General features: G+C 41.9%; 2 protein-coding genes and 1 long non-coding RNA gene across 14 annotated transcripts in view; 2 read left to right on the plus strand and 1 right to left on the minus strand.

Annotated features, from left to right (window-relative positions):
- On the plus strand, positions 1-9,239 carry ASB11 (ankyrin repeat and SOCS box containing 11). Of its 3 annotated transcripts, none has more exons than XM_081003634.1 (7): positions 17-383; positions 3,366-3,445; positions 4,628-4,735; positions 5,358-5,508; positions 6,530-6,664; positions 7,900-8,091; positions 8,719-9,239. In XM_081003634.1, the coding sequence occupies exons 1-7, from the start codon at positions 206-208 to the stop codon at positions 8,841-8,843; spliced, it is 969 nt and encodes a 322-aa protein (XP_080859760.1). In that variant the 5' UTR covers positions 17-205; the 3' UTR covers positions 8,844-9,239. The 3 variants fall into 3 exon arrangements, with proteins under 3 accessions (XP_080859762.1, XP_080859760.1, XP_080859761.1); XM_081003635.1 differs by lacking the exon at positions 17-383 and adding an exon at positions 1,562-1,822; XM_081003636.1 differs by lacking the exon at positions 6,530-6,664 and having other exon boundaries at positions 1-383.
- On the minus strand, positions 8,070-17,228 carry LOC308476170. 3 transcript variants are annotated; one of them, XR_013985784.1, is made up of 5 exons: positions 12,033-12,136; positions 11,617-11,732; positions 9,380-9,496; positions 8,809-8,862; positions 8,070-8,201 (listed from the first exon to the last, which is right to left on the minus strand). It is a non-coding gene; the product is annotated as an uncharacterized lncRNA (long non-coding RNA). The 3 variants fall into 3 exon arrangements; XR_013985782.1 differs by lacking the exons at positions 11,617-11,732; positions 12,033-12,136 and adding an exon at positions 16,997-17,228; XR_013985783.1 differs by lacking the exon at positions 11,617-11,732 and having other exon boundaries at positions 12,033-12,170.
- ASB9 (ankyrin repeat and SOCS box containing 9) overlaps positions 11,791-21,454 on the plus strand; it is a 19,989-nt gene continuing 10,325 nt past the window's right edge. The window contains exons 1-2 of one of the 8 annotated variants that reach the window (XM_081003641.1): positions 11,791-11,814; positions 15,889-16,051. In XM_081003641.1, the coding sequence (XP_080859767.1) occupies positions 15,958-16,051 (94 nt within the window). In that variant the 5' untranslated portion in view covers positions 11,791-11,814; positions 15,889-15,957. Of the gene's footprint in view, positions 11,815-11,906; positions 11,981-12,061; positions 12,228-14,687; positions 14,833-15,562; positions 15,767-15,888; positions 16,052-21,454 lie in introns of those variants that run through there. The other 7 variants (XM_081003640.1, XM_081003639.1, XM_081003638.1 and 4 more) reach the window with 7 other exon arrangements.

Genomic DNA, 21,454 nt, shown 5'->3' on the forward strand with positions numbered 1-21,454 from the left:
GAACAGGAAGAGAAAAGCATTAAGCTTTTTTTAATCCTAAGCATTGTTATTTAATATCAATAGCTTGCTTGGGACAAAAACAGGGTGTATTTTTGGTAACAGAGGAACATTAGCGGCCGGAGAGTTTAAAATAGATGTCATATGATACCAATAATAGTGAATGTAACTTAGGAGACCTGTGAAGTTATACAAAGGGCAAAACAAAATGGAAGGCAGTACGATACTCTATGCTTTCAATAACATTTATTTTGCAATCTTTGCTTTGTTTTGTTTCAAGCTCTTAATCAAAATCTCTTTGGCTTTACTGACCCATTTCTATATTGTGAAAGGGAACAGGAAAGAGGCTGCAAGGATAGCAGAAGAGATCTATGGAATAGCCCCAGGTAAAATTGTAGAGATAAATATTTAAAAAACTAACTGATCTAAAAAAATAAAAAAATCACTGAAATTGTCAAAAATTGATACTCATGACTGCATTGTAATCAAGCCGGTTGGAAATATAAATATCTGTATGATTTTGTTAATACAAGCATAAGCTAGAATGAATATGTCTAAGATGAAGAATTAAAGATTAGCAGGGAAAACCAATGTGCTTCAATATAAGGTAATATTTATTTTTGTTATAGGAAATAAGGTTTTCTTTTTATTGTTATTATTATTTTAAAAGCCAGAATTCTGCAATGCTGCTATTTAAACTATTTCGGTATTTATTTAATACAGTCTTATTGTGGGTCTGTTGCATCATTATGCGTACAAAAATGTGAAAGATTTAGAATATGCCTTTTCTGAAAGAAGACACTTGCTGGGAGAGTAAAATGTATGCTTGAACAGCAGTTGCACGTGGCTTGGCTCGCTTTTATTGGAGGGATGAAACTGGATTGTTCCTGCTTTCTCTGCCAAGCAGGGCAGCAAGTTTACAACTTTACTATATGTGAATGAATCACAAAATGTTAAGCTTGGGTCTTTGGCCAGATGTGTTGACTTAATGTCCTTCTGGGTTCATCCCAGTCCTGGCTACTTATGATTCATCCATGGCAATAAAATGATGGAGAATGCAGGGATAGGGGGTTTTAACATCATTTAAACTGACATTACCAAAAATCTTCCATTATCGCCGGCTTATTTCCTAGGCATTCTCATAGCCTTGCAAATACAAAGTTGTGCACGCTACAAATTTTAATCTGCAATGTCAAACATGAACAGGGGAGAAAAACTGCTTTTAAATACACAATTGCAACAATGTGGTTTTTCAAACATCAGTCATGGAGACAAAATGATCTGTAAATGATGAAATTATAATATTTATTAGGTATAATTTATTTGTCTCTAGGCTACATAAGTATCAATGAGCTGTCCCGTCGGAGTCAGTAAATCTGTCAGAAGCAGTAATGGTTATGAATGATATTATTAATCTCTCTACATTTTATGGCCTGCAGTTCCCACTTATCTCTGCAATTCTATAAGGTAGCATATGTTTATTTTCAAACACATCAGTTTCCCTCACTGAAGGCTTAAAAAAATAAAATAAAAACAATTCAGACGAAAAGGTATTGGTTATCTACGCTCTTTTTCTCTGCCACGTTGCCTTTTGCCAGTCTGTCAAATTGAGTATCGTTTTTCAAAACACCACCTGACCACCAGCTCTGACCTCGATTAGATTACTTACACACCGTTACCGCTAAGCTTTAAAGTAATGCTGTCCAGGGCTGCTGCATTTACTCTCAGAGCTTCATGAAAAATACCGTTTCCGGGATGCCTTCAGTACCTGGAGCCTTAAGAGGTGTACCTTATGGGAATTACATTTGTCATATGTTTCAAGGAGGTATGTTCTAGATTGCTTAGAAAACTACAGCTCTCTTTGTGCAAATACATTAGACAGCTGAATGTAGAAAGCTTGTACTTAAAAGACGGACACGTACAGATATTTATAGCCTGGGCCTGTTCTTGTTTTCATGGTTATATTTAACCCTCACATTTCGTGCTATTTTGTACGTTAATGCATCTCTTGTTTGCAGCATCACAGGTAAAGCAATATTTGCTCCTTTGAGCTTCATGGCTTAAGAGTATAAAGAGAGCCAAACCCCAGTTATGGAAAATGGAAGGTGATATCAATTAATCACAGAACTGGCACGGTTCTGCTTAATGTAACTGGAGCCCCTGCTCCAACTGCTATATATCACAATAAGAATTACATGGATTTACTGAGTGCACCTATTTATTCAGAAGTAAGTCACACTGTGCTCAGTGGGATTTGACTGCTAGATGTGCATGTAGGGCCATCTTTAGCATATGCGTCGCCGGGGTGCAAAGATCCGCCCAGAGCCCCCTTTTTTAGGGGGGTGAACTCAAAGTTGTTGACCTTTGGGGGGGGTTGCTCACCTGTAACAACGGTGCAGCAGAAAAAAACTGCTTTTGTTTGATGCTATGGAGTAACAGAGCAATGGAGGAGGGGTGAGGACTTACGCTCCATTGCTTTTCACTGCCACCGATAGAGAGGTAAACATTTGGCGCTCCTTGCACCCCCGGGTAAAGACAGCCCTGTATGTATGCACGAGATCACAACAGAAGTATGGTTGTTCTCTATCTCTCTCTCCTTTCTTATTGACTCCAAATGGGCCGTGAAGGAACAGAAGTCTGGTCACCAGTTTCTGATTGATGAGTCTTGCAAAGTGTTTCAAATGGCTCTCTCCTGGGGTCTTGCAATAGGTTTTGCGAGACATGACAATTGGCTGATGGTCAGGTTGTGCAGAGTGCTTTTAAAAGTGCTTTTTGTGCAGCCCACATGGCTTGATTTCATTATGTTGTCAGGCAATCGACAGGCGGGTGGCCCCACCTACTTGTTAAATTTGGCCTGCGGGAGGTGGGGAAGATAACGACCTAATGCTCGGTTCAGACACTGTTCCCTGCATTGGGCCACTGATGATGGTGAGTGGAGGAACACATATATGATGATATCAGAGCATGGTCATCATCATCATCATCATCTTCATCTTCATCATCTATATACTACCTATCCAAGGTTTCTGGGCAGAAAGTGATCCTGCATGTTGTAGCAAAGGAGAGAACTTGAGGATGCCATTTTCCCTCAAGAAATGCCCAAATAACGTTCCTCTATAAAAAGGGGCATAATTGTATTTAAAGGTAAAGGGACCCCTGACCATTAGGTCCAGTCGTGACCGACTCTGGGGTTGCGGTGCTCATCTTGCTTTATTGGCCGAGGGAGCAGCGCATGGAAACGCTGTTTACCTTCCTGCCAGAGCCGTACCTATTTATCTACTTGCACTTTGATGTGCTTTCAAACTGCTAGGTTGGCAGGAGCAGGGATCTCTGTTCTATAGACTTATCTTTCAGTGATCTTATTTTAGGCTCATGGGCAGACAGATCTCCCCTTCACGAAGCCGCCTTTCAAGGGCGCCTCCTCTCATTGAAAACCTTGATAGCACAGGTAAGAAACCCTAATATACCGTACTTCCCTGATTTTACAATGCAATCCTACATGTCTACTGAGCAGCAATGAGACTTGCCCTCAGGTTAAATGTGTATAGGATTGCACCCCAAACATTCTATTCACAACAATGCATACAGACTACACAAATAAATTCAGTGTTGAGTGTGCAAATTCAAAACTGAACTGAGCAGAGCTTGCAAAGATTGCATGAAAGGGAATAAACTAAGGGCCAATTCACACAATGACTGCAGGTTGCCCAGGGTGTTGTCACCAAGATTTAGAAACAAAAATCCCCCTCCTTTTCCAGATCTGTTTATTGTAGTGGTGAAAGTGTCAATTTTTTGGAACGACACAAGAGAGGGATAAGTTCTAGACTGCAGCTTGAAGTGTTGGCGTAGCAGAAGTCCAAAACCATGAATTCTTTAGAAGCAGCCGCGTTCAGTGGCGTAGCGTGGGTTGTCAGCACCCGGGGCATGGCAAGTAATTTGCGCCCCCTAACCCGTGGATTTGCGCCCCCTAACCCTAACCCCCAGATGTTGCGCCCGGTGCGGCCAGCCCCCCCTGCACCCCCCGCGCTACGCCACTGGCCGCGTTCATAGTTCTTTTTCTCCCAATGCGTTTTTCTTCACAAACTTTGCTCATGCTCACACCAGTTCAGCATCCATAAGGAGACAATGGGTGATTTATTAATCAATTTCTTACCATATTCTCTACTTACCTGTCTTCACACTGATTCCCCATAAAATTCTGTTTCCAGGGGAACTGAGCACATCAATTAGTTCATATTGTGGAGAAGGCTCTATTGCTGAGTAATGTTGCTGTGTTAAGAGTTTTTAAAAATTATTTTTAAAATTGCATTTTTATTTCACCTTTCCTTGAAGTAATGCAGAGTGGTATACATGTTCCCTCTATTTTATTCTCACAAGAGCCCCATGAAGTAGGTAAGTAGCAGGCCGATATTTTATACCTCTTGCATCCAATCTTTCTTCAGTTAGAGAAATTGGATTGCTTAAACTATGCTTGTTCTGGGAGAACTCTTGCAGATTAAATTTTGCTGAACCACAAATCTAACCACTGGAAAAGGGTGTTTTAATTCAAGCCAATATTAAATCTGTGTAGCTATACATTATTATTATTTTGGAACTGTTTATTATCCATACCTTTTGTTCTCAACTGTAGGGGTTCAACGTGAACATTGTTACAATAGACCATGTTACTGCTCTTCACGAGGCTTGCTTGGGTGGCCATGTTGCTTGTGCAAAAGTGTTACTGGAACATGGTGCTCGGGTGAGTACTACCATGACTTCCTGGTTAAACTAGGCTTTATTTCAACAGGGTCAAAGCCCCAGTTTGGCATACCCTCCACATGCATTTGTGTATGCACACAGAGGCTGGGAGCTTCAATGGTTGCCCCTCTGGAGGATTCACCCAGGGCAAAAAACCTTGCTAGCCTCCCGTAGCTATGCCTCTGCTTTCCTGTACAGTGGTACCTCGGGTTACAGATGCTTCAGGTTACAGACTCCGCTAACCCAGAAATAGTACCTCAGGTTAAGAACTTTGCCTCAGGATGAGAACAGAAATCGTACTGTGGTGCCGCGGCGGCAGCAGAAGGCTCCATTGGCTAAAGTGGTGTTTCAGGTTAAGAACAGTTTCAGGTTAAGAACGGACCTCCAGAACGAATTAAGTTCTTAACCTGAGGTACCACTGTATGAGAGATGCTGCTTCAAAATGGGATCTAACAGGGGAACTGTGTGCATTTTGTATTATTGGGAATGTCCAAGAAGATAATCAAAATGGAAAAGTTAAAAGTAGGCACAAATACCATAAAAAGAAATCACTAACAGGAAGTGCTTGACTCTCCAACTGCATCCACCCACACCCTCAGTCTTGTCTTTGTTCTGTGTTGCAGGTGAATGCAGTCACTTTAGATGGGATCACACCTCTGTTTAATGCTTGCCGTTGTGGCAGTGCCCCTACCGTCGATATGCTGCTTGAATTTGGTGCCCGGCCGCAACTGGAGAATCATTTTGCTTCCCCAATTCATGAAGCTGTCAAGAGAGGTAACAGTAGTGGTTTTGGAAAATTTTAACTAGATACAAGAATGTCAGATGCTCTGCAGAGCTTGTCGGTCCCAAGTGAGATTCCAATTGACTGCCTAACAAGGTGGGTCCAGCCCATTCCCCCTGCCCTCCCAATTCTGGGCCACTGTTGATGAGCACAGCAGGTAGAAAGCCATAAACAGTTATCAGAGGCATTAAGCTTCATTGGTGATGCAGGGAGACTCAGGGTCACTAGAGGCTGCCTCACCAACCTCAGTCTTCAACCAGCCCAGGTGTGGATCCTGCCTGTCAGCTTCTTCATCTTCCACCTAAGTCACAGTGTTAACCATTGTAGAACTCAGCAAGGAAGAGGATGGGAACAAAACCTTTCTAAATAAGTAAATAGAAACAAGGTGTGTGTGGAATTTGGGCAGGAAATTGGTGGGCAAACAGTGATTGTGTGACAAAGAAATACAATACATAAACAAAGGGAAGGGAAGCAGCTGGAGGAAATTTTGAGTAGAAAAATGGCTGTGGGGGAAGGGTTAAGCAGTCCATCCCACATCATTCTTCAGAGGCAGGATTCAGGTCAATGGGGTTTAGGAGTGTCTAGTTAGAGAGCATTTAGAGGGTTTCTAGGGATGTGGGTGGTGCTGTGAGTTAAACCACAGAGCCTAGGACTTGCCAATCAGAAGGTCGGCGGTTCGAATCCCTGCGAGGGGTGAGCTCCCATTGCTCAGTCCCTGCTCCTGCCAACCTAGCAGTTTGAAAGCACATCAAAGTGCAAGTAGATAAATAGTTACTGCTCCAGTGGGAAGGTAAATGGCGTTTCCGTGCGCTGCTCTGGTTCACCAGAAGCGGCTTAGTCATGCTGGCCACATGACAAGGAAGCTGTACGCCGGCTCCCTCGGCCAATAAAGCGAGATGAGCGCTGCAACCCCAGAGTCGGCCACAACTGGACCTAATGGCCAGGGGTCCCTTTACCTTTAGGCCACTTGCTGCTCTATAGTTCAACAAGGTTTTCTCCTCTGTGTTTACATAGGCCACAGGGAATGTATGGAAATTCTTTTAGCCAATGGTGTTGATGTGGACCAAGAAAACCCACAGCATGGAACAGTACTGTATGTGGCCTGCGTGAATCAAAGGACAGACTGTGTCAAGAAACTTTTAGAACTAGGTACTCTGGCGTGTGTTGGGTTTTCTTGAATGGGATTGGTGGGCTGCTGCATTCCTCAACATGCCAACACTATTTCAGGAACACACCCTGTCGTAAGATGGAGCAAGGCTTTCAGAGCAGCTGTCCCTGTTCTGTGGAACAGCACCTCTGTTGAGATACGGCAGCTGTCCAGTATTTGTAATTTCCAGAAACCATTGAAGACATTTTTGTTTCAACAAGCTTTTCCAGCTGGGTGTAAAGGTGTTTATTTTGTATTGTTTTTAAGTCCATCTTATTTTGTTTTGTTTTTTTCTATTAAAACAAACTGTTTTAGTTGTTTTTACTGTATCTTTGTAAATAGTGTTGAAACTCAAAAAATAAAAATAAAAAATACTCCAAATGGTTGACAGGGAGATATAAATGCAAGTCTGGAACATTCTGTGTGGACCTTGGCTAGTTCCTAAGCTTCCATTTCCTAGAAGCAAGCCGAACATGTAGCCCAGCCAAGTCTCTAATACAGATGCTGAGGGAAGTTTGTTGTTGTGCTACATCTCCGAGCCTAGGGAGACTGCAAGAAATCAACAGCCCTGGTGCCTGGGAGGGACAGGCATCACTGGGATGCTCCCTCATCTCCCTAAATAATATTTATACTCCAAGCCTTGAGAATTGTCCTTGCCTGAAGGAAAAGGAGGACTGGTGTCAGCATACCCCACTTTTGGAGGCTGGAGCTAGTATTGGTTCCAAGGGCTAAGATTTTTATGATTATTATGATTATTATTAAAGTCATTTTGCAAGTAATTTTCCTTAACGTAATGCATTTTGGTATGTTATTTCCATTAATAAATGCATTTTGGTATGTTATTTCCATTAATAAATGCATTTCTATGCACATTTTACCCTAGTAAATGCATTTTGTGCACATTACTTGTCTGGAGAACTGCACAACAAAATTCCAAAAAGTCTGAATTTCAAAGGATAGTCGCGTTTCAGTTCACATATTGTTTCAGAAAGTGAGTTAAGTAAGTTTGCCTTGGAATGCAGACTCCATCCCTACTTCTCTTATCTGTTCCTCAGTTCCCTGGGAGGTGGGGAACAAACCTAGCTGCTAACATAGAAATAGTTTTTAGAGAAGTAATTTATTCCAGTGTTAAGAAAAAGTATTAAAGGAGGAAATAAAAATTCACATTGCTGTCTTCTTGTCTTCTTTCCATGTAATGCTAACTGGTTTGTTTTCCTTTCCATACATTCTCTCCAAGGAACTAGTGTCAACCTGGGTAAGGGACTGGACACACCACTTCATGCAGCCGCTAGAAAATCCAGTGCAGAAATTGTCAACTTGTTAACAGACTACGGGGCCAGCTTGAAATGTAGAAATTCTGAATTAAAATGTGCTCTTGATCTTGCTGCACCTAATAGCTCTGTTGAACGGGCACTGTTGCTTCGGGAAGGTAATGGCCTAGACATTTGTCACCGTCATGCTTCTTGCAAATTGTCAGGTCTTATTGTTGTCCACAGAGGTTCTTAGGGGTTAACTGGTTACAGGGATGTCCTTGAATGACTTTAAGAGAATTTGAGCCAATTAGATCATGGCTATACAAATGAAATATATGGAGATGGGGAAAGGAAGTGATCTGCTTTGCCTGTGCATAAAAATCTGGGAATTCCTATGCCTGTAATATTTCAGAACTTTGGGGGCTTTCATTAAATTGTAAAGCAAAAATGGAAATGGGAAGCCACCAGACAAGAGTGTAGCATTTATCTCTATATACAGAATAGTGAAAATTTTATTAAATTACTTTGGTTTAACTAAAGCCCAGGTTCTGTATCATTGTGCTTCAAAAATTATTTAGTGAGCTAAATATAGTGTAATCTAGGTTCCCAATTATTCCCATGGAAGCTAAAATCTAAATTTGAATTGATGATGCTTTTTCTATCTAGCTTTTCCCTGGATTTGCCTACCCTTGATTCACAGTCTCCTTATAGACTAGATTTCTGCCCACTGATATATGCTGTACTTATCTCTGAGTTGACATTATTGAATTCATACTACTGTTCTTTTTTCTCTCTTCCACCAGGCCCTCCTAGGCTGGCCCAACTGTGCCGATTGTGTATCCGAAAATGCTTGGGCCGATCATGCCTTTATTTAGTCCACAAACTACACTTACCTGAACGACTTGAAGATTTTCTTTTGTTCCGATAACCTTACAGTTCTTTGTAGGCTAATAGAATCAACAAAAAAGATTGTTTACTCTTAATATAATAAAAACCAGGGTGAAAATTAACAAAGGCACATAGGGCTTAAAACCATAATATAGCAATCTTGAAAAGAGCATCTGTGCATTATTTTCTGTGCAAAGCTTGTTCTGGAGGTTGAAAGTTTGCTTTTCAAATGTTTAGCCAAAATGAAGCAGTTTCTATGTAATCACAGCAAAATGGGCTCTAGGGTTCTTCTCATACCTTCCCCATGGTTTATTGTACCTCTTTGTATTAGAGCACTACATCTGCAGCATATCCATAGTCTTACATTTTAACTGGTGTAAGATGTTCAGTAAGTCCATTAAAGGTTTTTCATTTTAATTAAACACATCTAAACTTATCTGCAAGTTACTTTGTTCTTTGATAAGCAGAGCGTATAATTCAATTGCCATGTCCTTTTTTAAGGCCATTAAAATTCAGAACAGGATTAGCCAACGCCTAGAAGATGAAAATACACCTGGTATAACAACAAGGTCATACTTTCTCATCTGCTCTAAAAGAGGAGGAAGAGGATCCATTAATGTTGGCGTTATCACGGGCACATACAGTATGAAGCAGAACAAATGGATTCACAGGAAATGGTTGATTGCTTAGTTTCTGAAAAGATAAATGACACTGAATCAGTAACATCTAGTCCATTATAGAAAACAGTTATCTTTCTGCCCGTGAAAATTACCTGTAATTTTTGCCATTAAAAGCTAACTCTACTTAAATGCACACAGGAGGACTCTCTGGGACTAGGTGAACGTTTTGAATCTTGGTGGATCTATTTCAGAAACAGTTTTGCTAGGGTTGACATACTCCAAAAAGTAGAAACCAGGACTCCTAAGTTGTTGAGCTTTTTTTAGACAAACCCCTAAGTTTGAGGGTTGTGGTTTTTATTTTTTGGGTGTTTTTTTTTACAAAAACACAAATAAAAATGTGATTTTTCAATTAACTTGCTTAAGATCCAGGACAAAGCGTCACCTTTCGGTGATTCCCCCTGGATGTCAATTCCGTCTTTGAAATCCCAGACATATGGCTGCCCTAGTTTTGCTCTCTCTTCCACAAAACCAGTTTGTTTTGTCAAATATTAAACTTTTTGCCAATTCACATTCACTATTCTATATTAACATTCTATATCCTTCTATGCTTTTACATGTATTCTATTCTTCTATTCCCTGTGATACCTGAGTGCCCAACAATCTCTCTATTATTTAGGCAGAGTGCACAATAATTCAGGTTTACTGCTGCATTGCTCTGAGCCAGATATGTGACAAGGTGACTTGTCTGAGACATAAGAAAATGCCCATCTAGTCTAGCATCCTGTTCTCACAGTGGATAAACAGATGCCTGTGGGAAATATACAAGCGTCCTGTAGCAGTAGGTTCCATAACATAACTAAATTTCAATTGTGCTTAACGTTTCAGCATTCTAGTTCATTGGAGGTCCACAAGTTCTAGCATGGGGTAGGGGCATTTCTCTGTCCACTTCCTCCACGCCGTCCATAATTTTATAATGTCTGTTACGTCACTTCTTACTCATCCTTTCTCCAAACGACAAAGTCCCAAATGCTGCAACCTTTCCTCACGGAGCAGTTGATATAATAAGTAAAACAGTGACGATCAATGTCTTCACTGTCCAAGCGATCTCTTCTGTGTCGTCATCATCATCATCATAATTTATTTATACCCCGCCCATCTGGCTGGGTTTCCCCAGCCACTCTGGGCGGCTTCCAACCGAATATTAAAAACAATACAGCATCAGACATTAAAAACTTCCCTAAACAGGGCCGCCTTCAGTTGTCTTTTAAAAGTAAAATAGTTGTTTATTGCCTTGACATCTGCTGGGAGGGCATTCCACAAGGCAGGCGCCACACCAAGAAGGCCCTCTGCCTGGTTCCCTGTAACCTCACTTCTCACAGGGAGGGAACCGCCAGAAGGCCCTCGGCGCTGGACCTCAGTGTCAAAACAATAAGCAGGATGCTGCAGGGGGAAATTGAAGAAAGTGCTGTGCTTGCAAGCACCCTATGGGTATCTGGTTGGCACCTGTGAGAATACGATGCTGGACAAGACGGGCCTTGGGTCTGATTCAGCAGAGCATCTTTTATGTTCTTAGCTGCCAGAAATGGCAAGAAATCTTCAAAGACAGAGAGTCCTAATAGAGAGTTTCTGAATGTTTCCAGTAGCAGGCCTTGAGCCTGGAATACATGAAGTAGTAATAGAAGAAGAAAATGCTTCTAAATATGTGTATAGCAGCTTTCCAATATTATCTCTCCTATCCCCAAACATTTGTCAGTAAGCTGGATATGTGACCATTTACCAAGCGGTAGCACAGTGTGCATGTTTAGTAAGCCTGTGTTACCCTGCCAGGTTGTAAAAACAATTTTACCCTACATCAAGTTCAGGAGTGTAACAAAGGGGTCATCTGTGACGTCCTATAAAATGCCTGACACATACCAGTGTCACTTTTAAAACAAACAAACAAACAAACAATAACCTATTTTTTATTTTTTTAAAAATCAGTATTTATATTTTCTATAACTTAAATTATTCAGACTAGCACACATAAAAAATGGTCACTGAACAACACCAAACTAGTCTAAAGGTTTTCCAATTAAGCAACAGTGAATATCTCTCTGTCTAAAGTTTTCAAAAGGGTTAGGTGTGTTCCACTGTTTGACATTTTTGAAACAACTTCTAAATGTTTTGACAGCTTTATTTATAGAGCTACAGTACCTGGATCTTACACACTTTTTGGAAGGAACCAAAAGTTGGGATTTGGTATGCATACAGATGATTACAAGAGTTTGAAAACAGGGCACTGTTCTACCAGAAATGTGTATCGGCTGGTGCTGCCAAAAGCATAATGAATTCATGAGTCTTAAAGATGCTTTGGACATCAAATCTGAGGTTCTTAGGCAAAAGGAAGCAAAGGTATGAGAGGCATCTGAAAGCCCAGCTCCTTCCAACAGCCTGTGTCTCTGCCAGCTCTACTCCTTTGTCTCAGAACTGGGAGGGAGGGAAGATTGCAGGATCATGTGGTTGCTAAGTTAAAGGCCTTGCTTCTCTCGGCCCCACCCCAGCCAGCCATGCCCAGCAGGTAGGCTCCTTCAGAGAAGACCTATATCTCAAGAAATCCCCTGGGATCTTACCTACTCATACTAGATCCCTGATGCACCTCTTTTTAGCACGCTAGCAGCAACGAGACTGGGAAGAGCAACAAAAGGAGACATGAAGAATATTGCTGACAAGTGCCTGGCGTGATCTTCTTCCTGCCTTCTTTCCCTGCCCCCTCCCTGCCTCCTTGGAGCTGGAAAGGAAGTGTCTGGGGGACCTAGTGTGAGGAGGTAAGATCCCATGAGCTTTCTTAAAATCTAAAGCCTTTATCTTCCCCTTTCAAAGGTGAGCCACCATCCCACCACAGGCTTGAGACCACCTATTCCATTAGTCTGTTATCTAGTCATGACCTTGCTTTTTCAGAAGTGGGGTTTCTGCCCATGTTACTTTCTTATGTAATATCAACCTGAAAGGAAGTCCCCCCCCCCCCATGACTAATTCATTCAATGGTTTATGATCCATAGTAAAGGCCATTTGGTCAAGAACTGAATTTCAGGTTGAAGCCGTTTCCTGGCACCCTTTCTACGAATGAGTAAGCACCTTATGCTGAGCTTAGTCTAAAATGCTGGGACGTGTTTACACTTGGGTGCTCTTAATTTTTATTTAGGGGGTGTCACCACCTTGACACTGGGTGGCATCCCTCACTAAATCCCATTTGAGTGCATCTGTGTATATTTGTTTACAAATGGTGCTTTAAATGGTTTATGTTAAAACAAGGGCGTTTGGTGAAACTTCCTAAAAACAAGATTGAAACAAAATGATACGGCTCAAATAAAACGGAGTGGTGTACAAAACAGAGAATGAAAAGGTCACAAGAATCTGAATCAGTGGAAGCTTGGGGCAACCGTTGGTGTTTAAGAGGAGTTTAGAATATATCATTGTCTCTGCCTCGTGAATTGTCTGGTGTGGGTGCTGTCCCTGAGAAGACTCTGTCCCACGTTGTCACCAAATGACGATCTGCTGGTTTGGGACAATGTGTTGCTTTGGGGTCCCTGCACTATAAAGGCTCCTCCCTCCACATGCCTGTAATCCTCTTCACATGTTCTGTGCAAGTACACTAAGTAGAAATTGAAGGAGGAAGGGGATCGCAATTGCAAACCTTCCCCTGACACATATATGCTCAGTTGAATGTGGGGAGTGACACTAAAAGAAACCATCACATTGCCCAATTATGTGGCCAGAACCGACCCAGCCAGATGGGCGGGGTATAAATAATGAATTATTATTATTATTATTATTATTCCAGTCAGTCAGCCATGCCTGTACCCAGGATACTCCATTACCCTCCTCATCCATTTTGCCACCATTCTGACAGCTGGTTTGCATTCCATGACAACTGAGCAGGCTCATTAGGCTGTCTTTTGACTCCCCTCCTTTTCAGGGTTCCCTCCCCAGATATTTTCTATTTCTACAAACTTAAGGGCTCCACCAGGCGGTTGATAGTTTCATCTTGTGTATGAGTGGTCCATTTTGCATACATAAGCGCTGGCACTTTACACCTGCACATCAGAATCAGAAGGTATAATGTTCAGAAGCAAAACCTGAATTGTGGAAAATTGCAGCTGCCTTTGATTTGCAGTTTTTTATAGCGAAAAACAGGCACTGTTGAAAAGACTGGATAGCTTTACCTTGAGCATAATGAAAGCAGACATAATGCAACTGTTCCTACATTGCTCTGCCAATTCTCATCATTCAATCCTGATGTATAGCCCCTTCTCCCATTTTAAGTTTACTGTCAGTTATGTGAAACGCGGTCAAAGACCAGACTGTCAGACATATCAATGTGTAGGATTAAGGCTGATGTTTTACTCTGGAGGCTAAGAGCTATTCCAACAAATGGAATAATGGCATGAGCTACCTGTGCTACTCAGTCCGTTCACATTTTCCAAAAAGAGCTGTTGTGATAGGCTGTGCTTAGTTCCTAAATGAGAAGAGCACTGAGTCACGATTTCTGATGCCCTTCCAGGTGTGTGGAAGCTTGAACGGGAAATATATTCTTAAATATTTCAGAGTTGCGGGTTGGGAATAAATACTTTTATTTGTATACATCATTTAATGTACTTTACAATTTAATTAAATTAAGGGACGTGGGTGTCATGTAGTCTAAACCACAGAGCCTCTAGGGCTTGCTGATCGGAAAGTAGGTGGTTCAAATCCCCACAATATACCGTAGTGAGCTTCCGTTGCTCCGCCCCAGCTCCTGCCAACCTAGCAGTTTGAAAACACACCAGTGCAAGTAGATAAATAGGTACCGCTGTGGCGTGAAGGTAAACGGCGTTTCTGTGTGCTCTGGCTTCCGTCACGGTGTCCCATTGAGCCAGTAGCAGTTTGGTCATGCTGGCCACATGACCCAGAAAGCTGTTTGTGGACAAACGCCGACTCCCTTGGCCTGAAAGCGAGATGAGCGCCACACACCATAGTCGCCTTTGACTGGACTTAACCATCCAGGGGTCCTTTACCTTTTTACCTTACGTTTAAATTAACTGATGATGCTACAGTGTGTTTGGATAACTAATTTTTTTCCTTGAATTCTACCTTTTAATTGTCTCATTATTTATCCACAACACAAAGCCCTGTTTTGTTTTGTTTTATCATGGTTTCTTCAACACACTAGGAACCATTCCACAAATGAGGAAACAAACCACAACTTATTTCACTGCCCGCCCTACTAGGGTACTGATTGGCCCATTTGAAATTAGAAGTTTGGCGGGTAATCCCCCCCCCACTTGTCCAGCCGTGGCTATTACTGACATCAGCCGGCCCCACAGGTGATCCTCACCCCACCCACCCCAGCTCTCCGCCAACCCCAATCTGAATCGCCACTGCCCACATAGGGTAAGTGGTTTTATCTGTACTTTAATAATAGTAGTAATAATAACAAACTGCCAAAAGAAGAACACAGGATCCTCATACATTGCAGTCACCGCTGTCTTATAATATGCCAGTCTCCTCCTTTTCCCCTTGCTCAGTGAGCCTTAGAGAGGCTCACGAGTGTTCGTTGCTCCTCTCTGTTTTCATTTAATTATAGTTGGGGAGTTGCCAGCCATTTTTCCTTGAAGGGCCACTAAGTTAATAAGTTTGTATTCAGGTAAAAAAAAAAAGCAAACTACCAAGTGTAATATTAAGTCCCTAAACAGAAACGGATAGGTGGGGGTGGGGGTGAATAGAACAGTGTTGGTTTGAATGGGGTTTTGCTTTGTTTACCCTTCATCATGTGTCGTCTTGAGTTCATCTGTGGTCAAGATATTAAAATGAAATAAAGAAGCTCTGCCTAACACTGTGCTTTTTCATGCCATAGGGAGTATAAAGGAGCAGTTGGAAACAGCTCTCCAAACATGTGGTTTTAATATTCTTGTGGTATGTGGTGCAAAAACTTCTGTGCAGAAAGGATTCAGCTTGCCATTTCTGCGTGTAGTCATGCTTTTTTTGAATGTTTGTGATGGTATGTCTAAAAACAAATTAATTTGTGCCTTGTGATAAAGGCATTGCAGACAGCGCTAACCCCCCCTCTCTTTCTCTCTTTCTCTGTTATAAATCCCCTGAAGGCACAGTTTGCTGAGCTAGTAAAACTGGCTCTTTCTGTCTTGTTTTTTTGGCAACTGAGAAGTTCCTTTCTTATAAAAACAGAAGGCAAACTCGCTGATTGGACATGGTCCTGGAAAGGATATGACATCAGCCACATCCCTCACTTTGTTCTCTGTGCCCGAAATCTTCATGTACTTTTTAACCCAGTCAATGAAGAGGTGTTCTGTTAAGCTGGAGTGCCCAGGTATTTGGGTTCCTGTAAACTTGATGCTAGCACTGAAGCCTTGGTCTTCTGCAAAATGTTCTTCACTTGCACACACACTGCTTAATAAATGACTCATAGAACTTGGGATATTTTTTTAACAGGCGAGATGGAATTTGAACTCTTCTCAGCTGTGAAGTGAAATCACAGTAGCCAGACTGTCCGGTGTCGCAATGGATGTGGAAGGGGCAAATGCGAACGCTGGCATATCCCAGAGATCAGAAAGCCAGCCTCATCCAACATACCTACCTAATCTACTGATGGGAGGTAAGTAATAATGCTGTTTTTACAAAAGGGAAGGGAAGAGATTGTTTCAAAGTGGAGGTGGAAGGATCATAGCTGCTCAATGAGAGTTAATGTATAGAATTATGTCTTTAGAACATTTCTATACCACCTTTCAGAATAGTTTAGCAATGCAAATAAAAAACAATAAAATGCAGCAAAAAGCAAATGTAAATGTGAAAAGCACCACAGTGCTTAAAATAACAGAGTGATCTATGTAATTTTAAAAGCATATGGGAGGTAGTTAAAAAGCCTAGATGAATGGAAAAGTTAAGGTGTTATCAGTCTAACTTATGACTTGTTTTGAATCATTGCCACTAGATGTGAGCAAGCATACAATAAGTTAAGATAACTGGCAAACCGCTTTCACCAGCATTTTTTAAAAAATATAGAACATTTGGCATTTGTGATAAAGAATAGTTCTTTCGCAGTTAGGTGAATCGATATTTGCTCTTGTTGATTTAGAAACTGATTTAATGATACAGCATGTGAGCTGAACATGCTGCCACAATGAATGAGTGCGTATTTAAGATTAGAAGTATGCGGGTTGAAGATACATATAGACATTCGCTTTACAAACATTCCTGTTTTACCAGATCTACTTTTATGAAGATATATATATTATAATATTGTAACTGTCAGGAGTAGCTGACGGGGTGGGGCAGTGCCATGTCACTGCCTTCCCAAGAGAAGTGTTGTTGCTGCTACTACTTACTGGGACAACGTGACGCTAGGGTAGATAGAAGTGAGACTCTATAGGTGTATACGGGAGGTGTTGCGGGATTTGTTCTACCAGAGTGACTCTGCAACCCTGGCTTCACCAACCCTCCCACCTGTGCCCCAAACCCATCCTGGTAAACAGAAGTGACACTATGTGCACATAGAGTAGGGCCCACCTGCACTATAGATTTAAAGCAAGTACAGTGGTACCTTGGTTGTCAAACGGCTTGGCTCCCAAACAAATCGGGTCCCGAATGCCGCAAACCCAGAAGTGAGTGTTCCTGTTTGTGAACGTTTTTTGGAAGCTGAATGTCCGACACGGCTTCCGCGGCTTCAGATTGAGTGCAGGAAGCTCCTGCAGCCAATCGGAAGCCGCGCCGTGGTTTTCAAACTGTTCTGGTAGTTGAACGGACTCCCGGAACGCATTACGTTCGACAACCAAGGTACCACTGTAGTGGCTTCCCCCGAAGTATCCTGGGAACTATAGTTTGTTAAGAGAGTTGTTATGAGACCACCCCCATTTTCCTAGCAGAACTACAATTCCCAGAGTTTTCCGGGACCAGGAATTGACTGTTAAGCTAATCTGAGAATTGTGGATCTATGATGGGATTTGGGGTCTCCTAACAACTCTCAGCACACTTAACAAATTAAACTTTGCAGGATTCTTTGAGGGAAGCCGTGGCTGTATGATCCTGCTTCAAATATATAGTATAGATAGGGGCCTACTTCTGTTACCCTCAATATTCAGTTTAGTGGAGGAACGAGATCCACATTGCTTATTTAATTTCCAAGTGCCATAGCAATATACATTTCCCCCCCTTTTAATTCATCTGTCATTATTTTAAGCCTGTTCTCTGAGACTTAATTTAGATATAACTTTTATTTATTACATTTGTACCCTGTCTACAAGCTCAATTTTATTTTTTTAAATCTCAGAATAGTCATGTGAGGTAGAACAGGATGAGAAGACTGGGTACTTTGCCAAATGCCAACTAAGGAATTTCATGGCCGAGGGCAGCGCTGTGCATTACAATCAGTGCAGGAAACACTGGTGTTAACATCAGCATTTCACGCAGCAAATATGCAAATTGCGGCTAGGCATGTACATGTCTCTTTAAACAACCACATGCACGTGTATGGGAAATGAGAATTCCTGGATGCACATACACAATGCTTTGTGGCATCTGCAGTACATGCATTTCTTGCAGGGCAGTCCAGTGTAACCAGGGTGTTTTCCTGGAGCAAACGTAATGGGGGAGCTTCCCTGAATGAGGATTGGAACCTGGCTATCTCACATCTTAACGCAAACAGTTTGGCTGCTGTACCACACTGCCTGTTATGTTTATGGAGGAATGTACAAATTGCAGCGGCAATCATGTTTTCCACAGTTGCACCAGAAATCCTAGAGGGAATCATAAAACGGCGTGGGAGGGTCAGAACAGCATGTGGGGGTGGCGAGGACAAGATCATTCTGTCTGGCAGGCAGCAGTGCATCGATGGAACATTCATGCAACATTCAACTCCACCCAGTATATTCATTTCACATATTTGATCAACGAATTCAGAAAATCATACATTGCAGCCTTCTCCTGCAGGTGGAGAATTACAAGCCTGAATGCTCCCCACTCTAAAAACAACCCATCCTTGTCCATGAAAAACTAGCATATGAAAGAGAAGAGTTATGGCCAGGCTTTCTCTCTGATATAGAAGCTTTCTTTATGCAGGAAGTTTATGGCATAGGGAAACATTTAATCCCACCCTGCATTCTGAAATGGAAAATGTGACGCCTCCTCATACTGAGTGGGACCATTGGTCCATAGAACTCAGTACTCCAGGGGTGAGGAACCTGTCACCTTCCAGATGTTGCTGAACTACAGCTTCCATCATCCCTGGCCATTGACTGTGCTGGCTGGGGCTGATGGGAGCTGGAGTCCAACGATATCTGGAGGGTCACAGTCTACTCTAACTAGCAGGATGTTTTCTGAGCGCCTGGAAGAGGCCTGTCCCATCACTTGGCACTTGCACATTTAGCTGACATTGAATTTGGGACCTTGCAAGGCATGATGTGATCTACCACTTAGCTACAGTCTTCCTTGGGTACAGTCTCACGAGGGTTCTATCACATGATGTTCTGCAGATACAGATTGGATCATAGCTGGCTGTAACCTTGGAAAATCCTTCACAGCAGACAAGTAATTCTGTTTGCATTTTCCTTTTAGTTTCCCTGTTGATCTGATGGGGGAGGTGGTGATTTTTACATGGATAAGAGACATTGATGCTGAGTTCAGGATAACATATTATTTTTCAGGATGTTAAAAACAAACTGCTGACGTAGCTACTTAAGAAGAGGTGCCCAGGGCTTACAAAATTTAATCAACTTATTCAATTATGATTTGCAAGTGACAGCAGCAAAATAGGGAGAAGTGTCCCCCAAATTAAGCAAGTTCAGCTCCCATTTAGAAAATAAAAGTTTTGTTTCAATTATTTTGTCTGAGCTAGTGTTTCCACTGTGGTCTCATGGTTGTCATTATTACATAGTCAAACGTTATTGAAACCTTTGAACAGTTGGACTCCAAGCACAGTCTTTATGCTCTCCTGATTCTGATCAGTTGTGCAACACTGTTGATTTATCATCTACCTTGTATAGGTAATGCAACAGGTGAGCTATATCCTCATTAGAGGCAACCTACTTCTCTTTGAGGATAGGGCAGAGGATGGTGGCCTGGACCTACTGCAATGCATGAAAATAGACCGCCATCAAGTCCGACACCCATAGCATGTAATAACATAGTCCTCTGGTAACTGGCACCAGGTAATACCACCCAGGTGGCTAGATATATACCCTAAGGACTACATCAGTGGATCATCCTGTAGGTATTATATTCTAATGTTAAAGGTAAAGGGACCCCTGACCATTAGGACCATTCGTGACCGACTCTGGGGTTGCAGCGCTCATCTCGCTTTATTGGCTGAGGAAGCCGGCGTACAGCTTCCGGGTCATGTGGCCAGCATGACAATGCCGCTTCTGGCGAACCAGAGCAGCGCACGGAAACGCCGTTTACCTTCCCCCCGGAGCGGTACCTATTTATCTACTTGCACTTTTTGGGGTGCTTTTGAACTGCTAGGTTGGCAGGAGCTGGGACCGAGCAACGGGAGCTCACCCTGTCGTGGGGATTCGAACCGCGACCTTCCGATCGGCAAGTCCTAGGCTCTGTGGTTTAACCCACAGCGCCACCCGGGTCCATTATTCTAATGTTAAACCATTCATAATTTTAAAAATAACATATTCATTTGATGTTTTTCATGTCTGTGGCTAAAAGCTGGAAATTAAGATTTAGGTATGGAGCAGTAGATCAATTTATCTAAACTCCCCTCACTAATTTGTCACAGATTAAGATACATCACAATGAATTGGTGTAGTTCAAATGTGTAGAGTGCTACAGTGCAACCCTATGCATGTCCAATAGAGTTTACTCCCAGGTAAGTATGTAGAGAATTGCAACTTTACTCTTGGAATGTTGGGATTTTGGTTCAGATTCCCCATGAACATCACTGATTACTTTGAACCAGTTACTGGCTGTGTTTACACATAATTCTAAGCCATACTTTGTTCAACAAACCATGAGTCATGTCACAAGCAAGTGAACAAGCAAGCCATGCCTTCTTTTCTCCAAATTCTGGCTTGTTTTCCAACTACTCTTGCCTTGTGCCGTTTTAGCTTTACAAGTGTCAGGGGTGAGGAGAACAGACTCACCATGGTTCAGCAAGGTTGTTGGGTTCAGATGTGACACCAAACCATAGTAAAAACAAGGCAGAGTTCATAAGTCAACAAACAGTTACGGGGTTTTTTTGGCGGAAAACAAACTGTTATTATTTTACTGGGATGGGTTTGGACATTCAAACAAACCACAGTTAGGGTAAACAAGCCATGGCTTAATATTGTATGTGAACCAGGACACTTTGCCTCAGTCTAACCTCAGAGGTTGTTGCAATGATATAAGCATAAATGTGATTGGCCTGGAAGAGTTCTTGTCAATGAGAATGAGCAGAACTGAAAGAAAAGTATGAGGGCATGGATGAGATAAAAAAATGGAAAGGAGTAAAAAATAGTTAAGGAACAAGTTATTGAGAGGGTATTTTGATACCTTTTCAGGTTTCACTGTTTTGCTGAGCTGTGTTTCCAGTGAGCCATTATTGAGGATTTATGTTTGTTTAGCAGTTTGGTTAATGATCTGTCACAAAACATGGAAGAAGGAGTCTCCTCTCACAGATAGGTACTGCAGCATCTTTATTATCAAATTGAGCAGAAACCCATACATTGCCAGCAGCTGGACCTTCTCTCATGATGACATTCTGAATGGTATAGCAGTCTCTAAATCATTCCAGAATGTAGCAGTTGCTGCTGCTGTTGTTATTAAACAATCAAAGTGCATGCTGTCCTTATTCTGTGGAGTTTACCAGCTAAAATCTGACCCAGGAGAAATAACAGAGGAAGGGAAGTAAAAACAGTATAGGCAGGCACACCTGGCATAATCTGTTGTTCTGCCTACTGGGTAATGCAAACAAGGAGAGTATATCAAGGTAGTATATATATGGATACTAGCCAAGCATCATCATTGAAGAGGAAAAGAAAAGAAAAGACATGCCAATGGATGTGCTATGATACTG

The sequence above is a fragment of the Podarcis pityusensis genome, assembly GCF_964106645.2.
Source record: "Podarcis pityusensis genome assembly, chromosome: 4".
NCBI classification, from domain to species: domain Eukaryota; kingdom Metazoa; phylum Chordata; class Lepidosauria; order Squamata; family Lacertidae; genus Podarcis; species Podarcis pityusensis.

Bases quoted from the DNA above. Each gene is read 5' to 3' on its own strand.
- ASB11 (XM_081003634.1), top strand. From the start codon at position 206: ATGGAAGGCAGTACGATACTCTATGCTTTCAATAACATTTATTTTGCA. The intron at 3,446-4,627 runs GTAAGAAACCCT...TCTCAACTGTAG, and splicing joins TGAAAACCTTGATAGCACAG to GGGTTCAACGTGAACATTGT. The intron at 5,509-6,529 runs GTAACAGTAGTG...GTGTTTACATAG, and splicing joins TCATGAAGCTGTCAAGAGAG to GCCACAGGGAATGTATGGAA.